The sequence below is a fragment of the Nomascus leucogenys genome, chromosome 17 (assembly GCF_006542625.1).
Source record: "Nomascus leucogenys isolate Asia chromosome 17, Asia_NLE_v1, whole genome shotgun sequence".
Classification (NCBI taxonomy): Eukaryota; Metazoa; Chordata; class Mammalia; order Primates; family Hylobatidae; genus Nomascus; species Nomascus leucogenys.
In genome coordinates this window covers 85461893-85476721 of record NC_044397.1, presented here as the reverse complement: position 1 = coordinate 85476721, position 14829 = coordinate 85461893, and the positions used below count along the sequence as shown (strand labels likewise).

Below are 14829 nucleotides of genomic sequence, written 5' to 3'. Positions count from 1 at the left end.
GAAACTACAGGTGCATGCCATCATGCCCAGCGGATTTTTTTTTTTTAATTTTGTAGAGGCAGGGTCTCCCTACGTTGCCCCAGCTGGTTTCAAACTCCAGGCCTCAAGCAATCCTCCCGATTTGGCTTCCCAAAGTGCTGGGATTGAAGGTGTAAGCCACCATGCCAGGAGTCCATTTTCATTTCTGATTTTAGTAATTTCCATTTCTCTCTTTTTTTCTTAGTCAATCTAGTTAATGGTTGTCAATTTTGCTGATCTTATTTTGAAGAACCAACTTTTGGTTTCATTGATTTCCTCTATTGTTTGTCCATTCTCCATTTCACTTATATCCACTCTAATCCTTATTACTTCCTTCATTCAATATATTTGGGTTTAGTTTGTTTTTCTCCTATACCATGAAGTTGTAAATTTGGTTGTTGATTTGAGATGTTTCTTCTTTTTTAATGTAAGGGTTTACAGTTATAAATTTCTTGCACAAGATTCTTAACTTCTCTGAGCCTCTGATTCCTCAACTGAAAATTGCAGTAACAGTGTTTGCTTCATAGCATTGTTTTAAGGGTTTGATGTAATCATCAATGAAACCTTTAGCAAAACACCCACACAGAGGAAATGTTTCATAAATTTTAGCTGGTATATTACTACTGTTATCATTAGCTTGAAGTTGGGTACTCCTAGAATCAAATCTCAAGTCTACTTCTCACCAGCCATATGACATCAGTAAAGATTTTTTGCCACTCTAAGCCTTTGTCGTCTCATCTGTAAAATGGAAATAATGTCTACCTGACAGGGTTATTGTATAAATCAAATGAGATACAAGTAAAGTATTTAGCACAGGGCCTGGCCCATAGGAGGTGCCCCTCAACAGTAGCTAACATAGCATTAATCATCAGCCCAAGTTGACTGGTGAGGGCCAAAAGTAAATGGTTCCAATAGAAATAAAGAAACAGATGCAAAAAATTGTGTGTGTGTGTGTGTGTGTGTAAAAGGTATCTTAGGTAAATACACACACATATAAAAAAAAAGAGGCAACACAGAAAACACGAGGACATGGTTACTGGTTACATGTGAAAGAGAGAGAAAAAAAAGCTAAGCGCAAAGAATCAAACCTGGTATGTTAGTTTTTACCCACTGAGATGCAACCAAGATGGGATTAGACATGCAAGATAATTTATTAGGAAAAACACCCGTGAGGGAAATGGGGCGGGTGTGAGAGGAGCCTGGGAGAGCCCTCAGACCACGATGCAGATTTGATTCCTGTAAAGGAGGAAGAAAAAGAAGTTTTAGATAGCAGTGCAGTTCTAAGTGAGTTTAGGCAAGGCTGATGGGGCGTCCTCCAACTAGTCACCCATCAGAGTTAAACAGAGTCTCACAAAACTGGGCTTGCTTCCATACTTCTGCTGGGAGCTCCTGGGAAGAGAGGTCTCTGTGCAAAGGAGGTGGTCAATTTGGAATGCACTGACCTGGGCCTTCTGTCAATCAGCTCCCTGCCAAAGAGACCTGCCACAACTAAGACACTGAGACAAAGATGCAACCGTGAAAAGGTAGAAAGTTCTAATGACACATAAAATAGCAATCAGCTTTTTCACATCACAAAGTCTTCAAAATATCTGAGTAAAGAAATGCCAGGATGAAATTGACAGAAGACTGATCGTCAACCATGGTGAGAGGAAAAAATCCTGCAAGAATATAGTTGGCTAATCATGTCCCAGCAACCTTCCCACAAAAATAATGTATTCCTTGAAAAAACAAGTAGAGACTACTTCATGCTAGGAGCTGGTTCCTGGGGTACCCCACTGTAAAATGGCATCAACTTCATTCCTTCTCTTCTTTTCTTTTCATGACAGATGCTTTAGTACAAGGAAGTTCTCCTGGCCTCTCAGCTAGGGCCACTGTCAGCATCATGATTGGAGTACTGGCCAGCGTGGCTCTGATATAGTAGCCCTGGTATAGTTTCTGCATTTCAGGAAGACTGGCAGGTATGATGGCCTTTCCTCTTGTCCTGTTTCCTGCAGGGCTGACCGCCATGCTTGGGAGAGGGACCTGTATCCTGGGAATGGATCTCCTCCTCCTCCCAATAAACTCCTGCTTCTCAGCACTAATTCCTGCAGGTCTCTTCTTCCCTGGTCTGCATGCTCCCTGTACCCCACTGTCTCTTAGCTGTGATTATCCCCAGCCTCTGCTCATTTGTTTCCCAGATTCAATGCACTACGAAAGTCTTTTGATCCTTTCTTAACATCTCTCACTTGTGTCATTCTCTCCACTCCCATAGACCTCAACAACTGCTCCAAGTCCTGCTTGACTCCTTGTCTCTAGTATTTGAAATCTTCCTTGCATATGACTGTCTCATTACCTTCCTAAAATCTAGTTCACTCACTTACTCAAGAATCTTCAGAGGCCTACTCTGGCCTATTTGATAAGTTCACATTTCTTCTCTTTACTAATTCTTCTCACTTCCATTCCCTCTACTCCCTAGTATAATTCCTCCATCCTAATTAGGACTGTCTTCCTACACATCCCTGCCCCTCTACCCCATATACACATAGAATTCGTAGTTCCAATGCTATGCCTAGAAACAGGGTAATCTCCCATCCAGTATCTGAACTGTGGAGTTACCCATATACCCTTCAAAGCAAGCAACCTCTGACCTCATGGAGAACAATGACTCTAGCATTAATGTGTGAACCTGAGATTCAGGACATAGCCTACGTGTGGTTGAGAACCTTTTCCTGATGACCAATTCATGTGTTCATGAAGATACAGAAATGAAGAAGGCAAGGTCCCTAACCCAGAGAACATACAACCTAAGACAGGAGATAAGATATGAAAAACAATCATGATACCAAAGTAGAAAAAGTGAATGCCACAAGAAATCAGAGAAACCTGATGGGAAATATAGCTACACATTGGAATCACTGAGAAATGTTTTTTTAAATGATGCTAAAGCCCCATCCATAAATTCTGACCTACTGTCTGGAGTGGGACCCAGGCATTGGTAATTTTTAAGGCTTCCCAGATGCTACTAACATGTAACCAGGATGGAGAACTCCTGTTCTAATACGTACAATATGAGGCTAAAACAATGGTTCTTTAGCTGGGAGTATTAGAATTTCCTAGAAAACTTTTTCAACATATAAAAGCCTATACTTTGCTGGCCCTGTTCATTAATGGGCTCTACCAAGAAATCAGTAATCCAGTTGAGAAACAGAAGCTAAGTGGAAAAGCCACCTTATTTGATATGTTAAATTACATGGAAAGCATTGTCAATTGATAAGTGGTGCTAAACCTTCTCTAAGTTATATTTATGGTTATGTTACTGATATAAGTGTTCCAAAATTATATGAGATTCCTAGAAATCAAATATGTTATCAGTCATAATGTCATATGCCACAGAAGTAACTAAATTTCTATGTGAGCTGTGTCTTTATCATAATGAACTCCCCTCATAGTTTTAACCACAGTCATTTTCAATCTTTGTCATTCACAGACAGTTGTTTTTATTCTTCCTCAAAGCATTTGCAACCAGCTACCGTTCAAAATTGCTTCTTCTTCAAGATTTATGGAAAAGACTCTGACAAGTACTCTTGAACACAAGTTTCTGATAACTTTAAGATCATGCTACTGGACTGTCTAAGAACCTAAGAACTTGCAAACAGGCTGATACCTTCGTGAAGTTGCCGACCAAAACACAGAAGGAAAAAAAATCAATTTCATTGAACTAAATAATAATGAGGATAATGTTTTTAAGATTTTTTTTTGAGATGGAATCTCGCTCTGTCGCCCAGGCTGGAGTGCAGTGGCACAATCTCCACTCACTGCAAGCTCCGCCTCCCGAGTTCACGCCATTCTCCTGCCTCAGCCTCCTGAGTAGCTGGGACTATGGGCACCCACCACCACGCTCGGCTAATTTTTTGTATTTTTAGTAGAGACGGGGTTTCACCATGGTCTCAATCTCCTGACCTCGTGATCCGCCTGCCTCGGCCTCCCAAAGTGCTGGGATTACAGGCGTGAGCCACTGCACCTGGCCCATTTTTAAGATTTTTTTATTTGACAAATTGCCAATTCTTTGTTTTCTTTTTCAGATTTATGAATTTCTTTATCTTTTAAGCTATCTATACCTTACTGCAATTTGGTAAAGTAGACTTTTGTGAACAAAAATTATAACATTTACTTTTGCTCCCTCCTGACTGCCACAGAACTGGGCAACTATTCATGAGTATTCATATGTTTATGGTAATTCAGTTATTTGCACAAGTTCCGTGAGAATCTGCTGTCTTTAAAATGGGATATATTTTAAAACATTGGTTATATTATCAAGGCTTTGATTGGGATGTTATGTTTGAGAAAATACAGAGAATGATAGATTAACGGAGTGTCTAATCTATCGTGTCAACCCCAAATTTTTACGTACGAGATCCTTTAGTCCACCCAATGGCTGACATTAGCAGCATCTTTAACACAACTCTTTGTTCAAATGTACTATGGTCTCTTTTAGAGTCAGACTCCTAGACTCACTTGTTCTCACTGCCTGTTTTAATTTAACCCAGGCATGCAATGCTAGATAATAAAGTTGCTCCCTATTGGCTGATCATAGAGGAGTCTGTGTAGTTTATGACTCTTCTTGTTGCACATGGATAAATATATCAGATATTATAGAGTCTCAGTTGCAAAAGTTAATAAACATGCTACTTGGTTAAAATGGCTACACTCATCTGGTTCATTCTTTTATCTACTCTATTTCAGTTGGTTTGTATCTTACCAAAGGTGCATACTCCAAACTCTTAACATTATCTTCCTCATAGTCATACTAGTGGTCTCCCTGGTGTGCTGTAATCTCTAAAAGTTTTAAATGTTTGCGTGCTGTCATCCATCAAATATCAAATGGTCTCTATTTGGCTGGAATTACATAAACTCAAAGAAATGTGTGATCAGGAGGATATCATAACCTATAAACAATGGAAGCCAAAAATGATGATAACTGAGAGTAATGCTAATGCTTTAAGTTTTGGTCGCACTCTCACTTAAGTGAGAGTCTAAAGACTCCAAATTAGAGCCACTCATGCTAAATGCTACATACTCCAACTTGAATTTTAAGGAAGCAGATCTCAAAACAAACCAATGTTTTCTGAAAACAGAAGATTCCAGTCTCCCTGAGTCAACATCAGAAGGAAGTCCCCTCTGCTTTAACATTTACCCCAAAAAGAGTAACCTGAAGTACCCTGATGTTAACCAATCCATTTATTTCTATGGCTCTGTTTACTGGTTCCAATTTGACAAAACCCATTGTTTTGTTATTGTATTGCCCAGGGGCAGCTATCACTGTATTTGTAGAGTGAGAGCTGCCCTAAATCCTGAATCACAATTAAAAGCCAATTAGATCTATAACTACATTAGTTGAAATTCTGTCTTTTGATGCATGTTCACAGCCAGCAATGGTTAGTGGAGTCTCTCAGACTGCAGCATTTTCACCCTGACCTTCCTGCCTCACTCTTTCACTTACAAGGACCCTTCTGATTACACTGGGCCACCCCAGATTATCCAGAATAACCTCCCCATCTCAAGAGTGAAGTCTTTTTGCCAAATAAAGTAACATGCACAGGTTCCATGGATAAGGATGTGGACATTTTGGGGAGGCCGTTATTCTGCCTAACACTGGTAACTTCCATAAACATCATCCACAACAAAAATTTCATTTGCCTTCTTTCTATATCTCACTGTTTTGTGTGAATCACAGGCAAGAGTACAAACTTTGAGGTGAAACACACCAGCTCTGCTATGAACTGGCTGGATGATCCTGGACCACTCACTTCACCTCCCACAGCCTTTTCTCATCTGCGGCACAAAGATGACTCTTACTGTATCAGAAAATGACAGTCAAAGAGTAAATTAAGATGTGTAAGGTATTAGACACAGAGGCTGGTACCTGATGAGCCCTTGGTAAACATTCCTTTCAGTCTGTTCTTTTCTCCATCCCATTTCTCTCATCCTCAGCCATCTTCTCCTTCATCTCCTCTCTCTTCATCGACTTACACACTCTTAACTTGCCACTTAGAAAGAAGTCATGCTCCCCATTCTCTCATGACTCTGCTGGAATGTTCTTGTGATAGAGTCTGCCATCCACTCAAGACAGACCACATTATTTATACAAAGAGGTCTGCTTAAAACAAGAAGTCCTCTTTATGTTCACATAAATTTATACGCACTTTCTCTTAACTTACACGTACCAGTCCCAGTTCTGCCCTGTTAATTCATACATGCACTTCCATATTTCACACTTCTTCAGTCTTTCTCTTTACAAACTATAAACAAGAATAGTACTGAGACAAAAATAATAACCAGGGCTACAAGACGGGATTCCTTTAGCAAAATGAATGTTTTCCTTCAACAAGATGAATGCTTTCCTTTGACGAGATGAATGCTATGTGCAAGGCAGCCCTGAAGCCCTTTTCCGTACTTGGCTTACAGCAAAGCCATTTGAGTCTAGGACACATTTTTAGACAATAATTGTGACAGAAGCCACATCCATTCTGGGTATTTCTGCTGTTAGGTAAAGGCATTTTCACAGAATCTTGTGCATGAGCTACTGCTCCCCAATCCTTCCACTCCTGAAGTTAAGCTGCTTCTGCTTAACCATCTTCATCTCCAGTTGGCCTGCTAGGACCCTGGCTGGAAAACACCTCCTCACTCTACACGTCCAGGGTGGCACCTTTTCCTATTCCCATAAAAATAATAGTTTGCACTGACTTAGAACTCACTATATGTCAGGCACTATCCTAAGATCTTTCCGTGTAGCTAACATCTTCACAAAAATTCCTGGATGTTATCCCCATTTTTACAGATTAAAAAAATGAGGCAGGCTGGGTGCAGTGGCTCACACCTGTAATCCCAGCACTTTGGGAGGCTGAGGCAGGTGGATCACAAGGTCAGAAGTTCAAGACTATCCTGGCCAACATCATAAAACCCCATCTCTACTAAAAATACAAAAAAATTGGCCGGGCGTGGTGGCGGGTGCCTGTAGTCCCAGCTACTCGGGAGGCTGAGGCAGGAGAATGGCATGAACCCAGGAGGCAGAGCTTGCAGTGAGCCAAGATCATGCCACTGCACTCCAGCCCGGGCAACAGAGCGAGACTCCGTAAAAAAAAAAAAAAAAAATGAGGCAGAGAAGTAATGTACCTAGTATCACCCACCCAACTCCATAATTTAACCTCATCCTCCACTTCATCTGGGAAGAGGATACCCTGAGATTTCCAAGGTCTCCTGAATGACATACATCTTCCAGAATGATTTTTGCCCCCTCTACTTTCAGGATTTGACAAAGAGCCAGCATTTTGTTTTCTGTCTCACCCTTCACTTATGTACCTGTTCCCTAATGCCACACTCACAACTGCACAGCCCTGCATAAAAGCTGGCTTTGAGGAATGTCAGTCTCTTTTGGAAAAAAACAGAGCCAGGTTCCCAGTCATTATAAAATCAGTTTTACTCAATTGTCAACTATTTTTACAGCCTTTCTCTGGTCATAAAAGGAGTTCCCTATGCATAGAAAGTGTAATGGGAAGGAAGTAGGAGAAGGGTGAGTTCCCATTATGGCCACAAAGAGGAAAAGATTCCAAATCCAGTAGCAGTCATAAAACACACCCAGAGTGGGTGGCTCTGAGAAATGACAGTCCCATCTGCCTCTTTTCATGCCTGTTGGCCTCTGATTTCCTTCTCAGCCTGTTCCTCCTGGCCTTGCTTTCTTAGGCTAATACTAATGGCCTGGAGCCGGGGCCAGACCAGGGCACACAGCACTGAATAAGGAGAGGGAGGTAGAGGAGGCAGAAAGGGAGAAGAGTGTTTGACTCGTGGGGACCTGACTCACCTAGGTACACATCACCTGGGCAGTAAAGGGATCAGTGAAGGCCTGTGCAAGACTCATGGTGGTCATCCAGAATGACTGACTGAGGCAAGGGTCTTGATCAGTTAAGGTTTATTGAGCCAGAGCTTGAGGGTGCACCCTGGGAAAACATGAATCACAGAAAACCTCTGTGGGTGTGTTCTCTCTGAAGAGGTTGCAGAAGGCTTAGTATTTATATATTTTCTTACGGGGGGAAGGCAGGTAGAAAGAGATGGGATAGGTGGAAGAATAATTGATCTCATCTTGCCTTTGTTCTGTGCCTGGGAAGATAAATATTATCAGAATAAAACTTAACAGGCTTTTGTTTTAGGAGCTAGATTTTGATTGCATACCTGAAGTTATAATTGACATGCCTTGTTTTATGAAACGCTATACATCTTGAAAGATTTTGAGGCCAGCAAAGAACTATTTAGAGGACAGTCATCTGGAGATCCCTGAGGCTTTTTGCCTTCCTGTTCCCCCCACCCCACCTCCCGCTTTTTTTTTAAGAAGCAAGGTCTTGCTCTGTCACCCAGGCTAGGGTATAGTGACATGATCGTAGCTCACTGCAGCCTGGAACTCCTGGGCTCAGGAGGTCCTCCCACATCAGTCTCCCGAATAGCTGAGACTACAGGCATGCACCACTGCACCCAGCTAATTTATTTTATTTTCTTTTTTGTAGAGATGTGGTCTCATTTTGTTGCTCAGGCTGGTCTTGAACTCCTGGCTTCAAGCAATCCTTCCACCTCGGCCTTTCAAAATGTGAAGATTACAGGCCTGTGCCACCACACCTGCCCACCCCCAACATTCTTCTAAATCTTTCAGAGAAATTACTGTTAAATACATGACTTTGTGGCTATGTTTCATCTGATCTTACATCACTATGAAGGCTCATTCCTAGGAAGTCATCTCCCATGGAAAAGGGGGTGAAGTCAAATCAGAAAAGGACCAAGGACTAATTACAGCAAGAACAACAAAAAAAAAGTATAATCCTGGACTCCAATTAAGGATACACAACTGCCTCCTCAATTAGAGCAATTCTTTGGGCCATGATCACTAACACTTTCAGTTGCATGTTGGCTCACCTCTATTGTCTACAGCAGTCTATAGACTCTTTTTTTTTTTTTTTTTTTTTTTTTTTTTTTTGAGAAGGAGTCTGGCTCTGTCGCCCAGACTGGAGTGCAGTGGCGCGATCTCAGCTCACTGCAAGCTCCACCTCCCAGGTTCATGCCATTCTCCTGCCTCAGCCTCTTGAGTAGCTGGGACTACAGGCTCCTGCCACCACGCCCGGCTAATTTTTTGTATTTTTTAGTAGAGACGGGGTTTCACCACGTTAGCCAGGATGGTCTCGATCTCCTGACCTCGTGATCCACCCACTTCAGCCTCCCAAAGTGCTGGGATTACAGGCATAAGCCACCACGCCCAGCCTATAGACTCATTTTTCTAGAGTCTCTGAAGCATCTTCTAACTGCAGTGACAATCTCACAGATTTCTCTGAATCTCAGTCCAAATCCAGTACTCATGTGACCCTTTTGTGTAGTCAACAGGCACAAAGGTTGTTTATATATAAGTTGCTGTGATTTCTCCAAAAGTTCACTTAACTTGTCTAGTTTCAGTTTGCAGGGCTTGAAGAAAAGCAGTTTTAATTTCTAATATTCCAAAATGAAGAAAAGCTTGAAATCATTACTTTTGATACTTATAGCCAGGAAAGAATTTAGGATTCAGTCCAAATTATAGGCAAATAATAAAACTCAAAAATAATGAACAAGCCTAGAATTTAATAACAGTTGTCCTGAAGTTTTCTTTTGAAACACAAATTTTTCTCTCTCCAGGCTCCCATTTTTATGAAAGACAAATCATAGTAGGACAAATGTATTTGCAAAATAAGTTTTAGTCTTATACCTGGCCTGATTATTTGCATAAAGTATGGCAAGAATAGTGGTTGGCCATAGAGAGTCTTTTTAAATTGGCTTTGCTGAGACTTTTTTTCCATAAGGAATCTCAGATTAGACTTCCAAAAGCCTCTCAAGGCTATGCGAGCCAGGAATTCATCTGCGTCTGTAGATACCTGTATGAATTTGGTGAATTCCTCTTTTCTTGAGGTCTCAAAATAACTTGGGGGTTCCTGGGCCTATCAGAAAGTGACATTCTTTACTTACCACAGATCATTAACTTTTTATAGAAACTGCATAGACACAGTAACTAGGTCAGTCTGTCCAAGAGGCTTTTTGTCAGTTCTATAAAGTCAATCTCAATTCCTCAAAACATTCTGGTCATATCTGAAAATATACCATTTCACTCAAAGCCTCGGTAAAATAACCAATGTCTCCAATTGTGTCCTGTTATAAAAGAAAATAAATTCTTATGGAATTTATGCAAATATCTATATTGCCATAAATTAAGAATATCTACAGTTTATTTTTGTAGAAATTGGGTAGAGAGAAAGATAAATCTTTCAAATTTTGCTCACAAAATTATACTTTACCCAATTTGTTGTAAGCTAAAAAGCTCAAAAGAAAAAAAAAAGCTTTTTTGACTCTGGAGAACAAAACATTAAAAAAGTCAGCAATTGTTTTTAAAAAAAAAAGGTCATGAAAAAATCATTTTAGTCCTGTATCAATTTACCCTCATGTAATTAACTCTTGTTCTGCTTAATGTTGGGTTAGCAATCATCATGAATGCATTTATTTTTAACTAAAGTCCTGGGTTTTTTTTCCTAGTCCAATGACACGATCTCCATAGTTATGAGAAGTCAATATTTAAGACTACTTGTAAGAGTCTGTTCCACAAATATACTTCAAATGTGGTTCGAGGACAGCAAAAAAACAATTTGTGAGGGAGGTCATCCAGATATGCCTAGGGCCTTTTCGTCTTCTCCTGGGGCTCTTGCTAATGTACAATGCTTTGACACAAGGTTGTAAAGTAACAGTTGTTCATTTGGGGAAAAAATGGTGGTCTTGCATGACTCAGTCTCCAGGCTGAAGTATCCCTTTGGTGTAATGAGTTTGGCAGTCCTGAGGTGTTTATTTTCCTTTACATAATTTTAGAAGTTGTACTTCCTTGATATTGTCTGACTGAGAACAAAGGGATGGATGTGGAAGGCATCACAGCTTTCTCCCATTTACAATCCCATTGTCATTACCTTCTTCCTCTGTTGAGTTACATTCCTCTGTTGACAGATAACTTATTTACTGAGTTGTGTTCACAAAAATCCAAATGTCAGTTGAACTTCTTAAAGTCCTAAGCATTCAGTTCAGTTCAAGGTCATCCTAGTTGAAGGATCTATAGAAAATTTTGATAAGAAAGTTCACACCACCCACAATACCTTTGGAACCACTGAGCTACAGGAATGAAGAGGAAGTAATCTGCTACATGCTGGGGACCTTTATGTTTGTACCTCATCCAATGCTCACAATGACCCTTTAAATAGGCACTATTATCCCTCTATTCCAAGACATCAATTAACTTGTCCCTTATCTCACCTGATAAAAGGTGGAACTAGGACTCAGACTCACATATTTCTGAATCCAAAACTCATGCTTCCAGCAAAATACACTATCAACAGAGTAAACAGACAACTTACAGAGTGGGAAAACATATTTGCAAACTATGCATTTGACTAAAATGTAATATCCAGCATCTATAGAGAACTTAAACAAATTTACAAGAAAAAAAACCCACTAAAAAGTGGGCAAAGGACATGAACACACTTTTTTTTTTTTTTAGTGCAGTGGCGCAATCTCAGCTCACTGCAACCTCCACCTCCCAAGTTCAAGAAATTCTCCTGCCTCAGCCTCCCAAGTAGCTGGGATTACAGGTGCCCGCCACCACACCCAACTAATTTTTTTGTATTTTTAGTAAAGACAGAGTTTCACCATGTTGACCAGGCTGGTTTTGAACTCCTGACCTCAAGTGATCCACCCACCTCAGCCTCCCAAAGTGCTAGGATTACAGATGTGAGCCACTCCACCTGGTGAACAGACACTTTTCAAAAGAAGACATACATGTGGCCAACAGCATAGGAAAGAAAGCTCACTATCACTGATCATTACAGAAATGCAAATCAAAACTACAGTGAGATACCATCTCACACCAGTCAGAATGGCTATTATAAAAAATGTCAAAAAAAGTAACATGCTGGCAAGGTTGCGGAGAAAAGGGGGTGCTTATACACTGTTGCTGGGAGTGTCAATTATTAGTCCAATCATTGTGGAAAGCAGTATGGCAATTCCTCAAAGAGCTAGAAACAGAACTACCATTTGACCCAGCAATATCATTACTGGGTATATACCCAGAGGAATATAAATCATTCCATCATAAAGACACATGCACATGAATGTTCACTGCAGCACTGTTCACAATAGAGAAGACATAGAATCAACCGAAATGCCTCTCAATGGAAAACTGCATTTTTTTAATGTGGTACATATACACCACAGAATACTATGCAGCCATAAAAAATAATGTGATCATCTCTTTTGCAGGAACATGGGTGGAGCTAGAGGACATTATCCTCAGCAAACTAACACAGAAACAGAAAAACAAATACTGCATGTTCTCACTTATAAGTGGGGCTAAGGCCAGGTGCGGTGGCTCACGCCTGTAATCCCAACACTTTGGGAGGCTGAGGTGGGTGGATCATGAGGTCAGGAGATTGAGACCCTCCTGGCTAACACAGTGAAACCCCGTCTCTACTAAAAATACAAAAAAATTAGCCGGGCACGGTGGCGGGCTATTCCAGAGGCTGAGGCAGGAGAATGGCATGAACCCGGGAGGCGGAGCTTGCAATGAGCCGAGGTCGCGCCACTGCACTCCAGCCTGGGTGATAGAGAGAGACTCTGTCTCAAAAAAAAAAAAATTAAATTAAATTAAATTAAAATTAAAAAAGAAATGGGAGCTAAATGATGAGAACACATGGACATAAAAAGGGGAACAACAGACACTGGGGCCTACCAGAGGGTGGAGAGTGGGAGGAAGAAGAGGAGCAGGAAACAACTACTATTAGGCCTAGTAGCTGGGTGATGAAATAATTTGTACATCAAACCCCTGTGACACAGGTTTACCTACATAACAAAGCTGCACATGTACCCTGAACCTAAAATAAAAGTTTTCGTAAACCACAACGAAATTCAAACATCAACAATTTAATCTCTAATCCTTCTCCGATCAAAATTTTAAGATTTTTTTTAAAAGAAAAACTTTTAATGAGCAGAATAAATTGATTTTTTTCTAAAATATAATATAATAAAATAAAACTCATGTTTCACTCCACACCATTGTACCTACAAGAATTCAAAGAAAGGAAAGATGACTGCTTCTAACAGAAATAACTATACAGGCTTCAGTGAAGAGACAGAGTCTGAAATGGGCCTTTAGGACAAAGAACAACTCAGGAGGCTGAGAAGACAGGCAAGGGTATGATATGAACAGGGAAAAGAATTAGAAAATGTTTGGAAATGAGAAAGTAAAATGTGGGTCAGGTCCTTCAATGTAAATCAAGGGAGTAGATTGGGGCCGGGCTATGAGGGCTCTCAGTGGCAGTCAAAGTTATGGGAACTCCATCCTACAGATAAGAGAAGTCACTGGAAAGCTCTGAGAAGCTCACAAACGTGACAAACAGCATTTCCATGAAGATTACTCCACAATATTAGGCAAGATAACTTGGGAAATGGTCTTCAACTCTGGTAACTTAATAGAAATATCTAGATTTCTTCTCCTTTTTTTTTCAAACTTTTCATTTTGAAATAATTTCAGACTTTCAAAAATGTTCCAAAAATAGAGTCCCCATATACTTTTCACTCAACTTCCCCAAACATTGTTTTAGATAACCACAGTGCAAACATTAAAATCAATAAATTATCGCTGACATCATATAATGAATGAATCTGCAGACCTTATTCAAATCCTCTTTATCTTCCCTCTAATGTCCTTTTTCTGGAACAGGGTCCAATATACAATTACACATTGCATCTCATTGTTTTGTCCTCTCAGTCTCCTTTAATCTGGGACAGTTCCTCAGAATTTCTTTTGCCTTCATGACCTTAACATTTTTTAAAAGCATTGGCGTGTTATTTTGTAAAGGCACCCTCAGTTTAAATTTTTCTAATTTTTTCTCATGATTAAACTGAGGTTATACACTTCGGTCAAGAAAACCAAAGAGGTGATTTTGTGCCTTCTCCATCCATTATATTAGGATGCCCTAAGACGTCGATATCTCTAATTAATGGGATGTTAACTTTGAGCCCTGGGCTAAAATTCCTCCACAATAAAATGACCATTTTCCTTGGAAGCATTCTTAAACAACCAATGCCTGGGCCACACAATGCACCAATCCAATCAGACGTACTTGGGGAAGGCACAGACACTGGTACATTTTAAATGCCCTACAAGTGACTCTAACCAGTATCCAGGAATGGAAACCCAAAGTTTAGACAATGAAGATTAGAATCCTGGAAATCAGCTAAGAAGCCATTAATTGGGCTGCTCTTTTCAAAAAGAACATCCAATTCTAGACACAATTAAACACATATGGACTTTGGCATGGACCCCTGGTAGGAAAACGAGAAGGTTAAAAATCCCCTTACTGGGAACATGACAAGTGAGTAGACTGCTGTCTAATAAAAAGAGAAGGCAGGGCCGGGCAGGGTGGCTCACACTTGTAATCCCAGCATTTGGAAGAGGCCCAAATGGCTAGATCACTTGAGCCCAGAAGTTCGAGACCAACCTGGGCAATATGGTGAAACCCCATCTCTACAAAAACAGACAAACAAATAAACAAAACAAAAAATAGGCTGGGCATGATGGCATGTGCTTGTGGTCCCAGCTAATCAGGAGGCTGATATGGGAGGATCACTTGAGCCCAGGAGGTGGAGGTTGAAGTGAGCTATACTCCACTACACTCCAGCCTGGGTGTCAGAGTGAGACTCTATCTCAAAAAGAGAGAGAGAGAAAGGCAGGGC

General features: G+C 40.5%; 1 protein-coding gene across 3 annotated transcripts in view; it reads left to right on the top strand.

Moving 5' to 3' along the window:
- The window catches only part of LOC100604542 (carcinoembryonic antigen-related cell adhesion molecule 8), a 108577-nt gene extending 103989 nt beyond the window's left edge, over window positions 1-4588 (top strand). Inside the window, exons 6-7 of one of the 3 annotated variants that reach the window (XM_030797140.1) lie at window positions 1845-1976; window positions 3485-4588. In XM_030797140.1, coding sequence (XP_030653000.1) covers window positions 1845-1936 — 92 coding nt within the window. In that variant the 3' untranslated portion in view covers window positions 1937-1976; window positions 3485-4588. Of the gene's footprint in view, window positions 1-1844; window positions 2643-3484 lie in introns of those variants that run through there. The other 2 variants (XM_030797142.1, XM_030797141.1) reach the window with 2 other exon arrangements.
- The last annotated feature ends 10241 nt before the right edge of the window (window positions 4589-14829 follow it).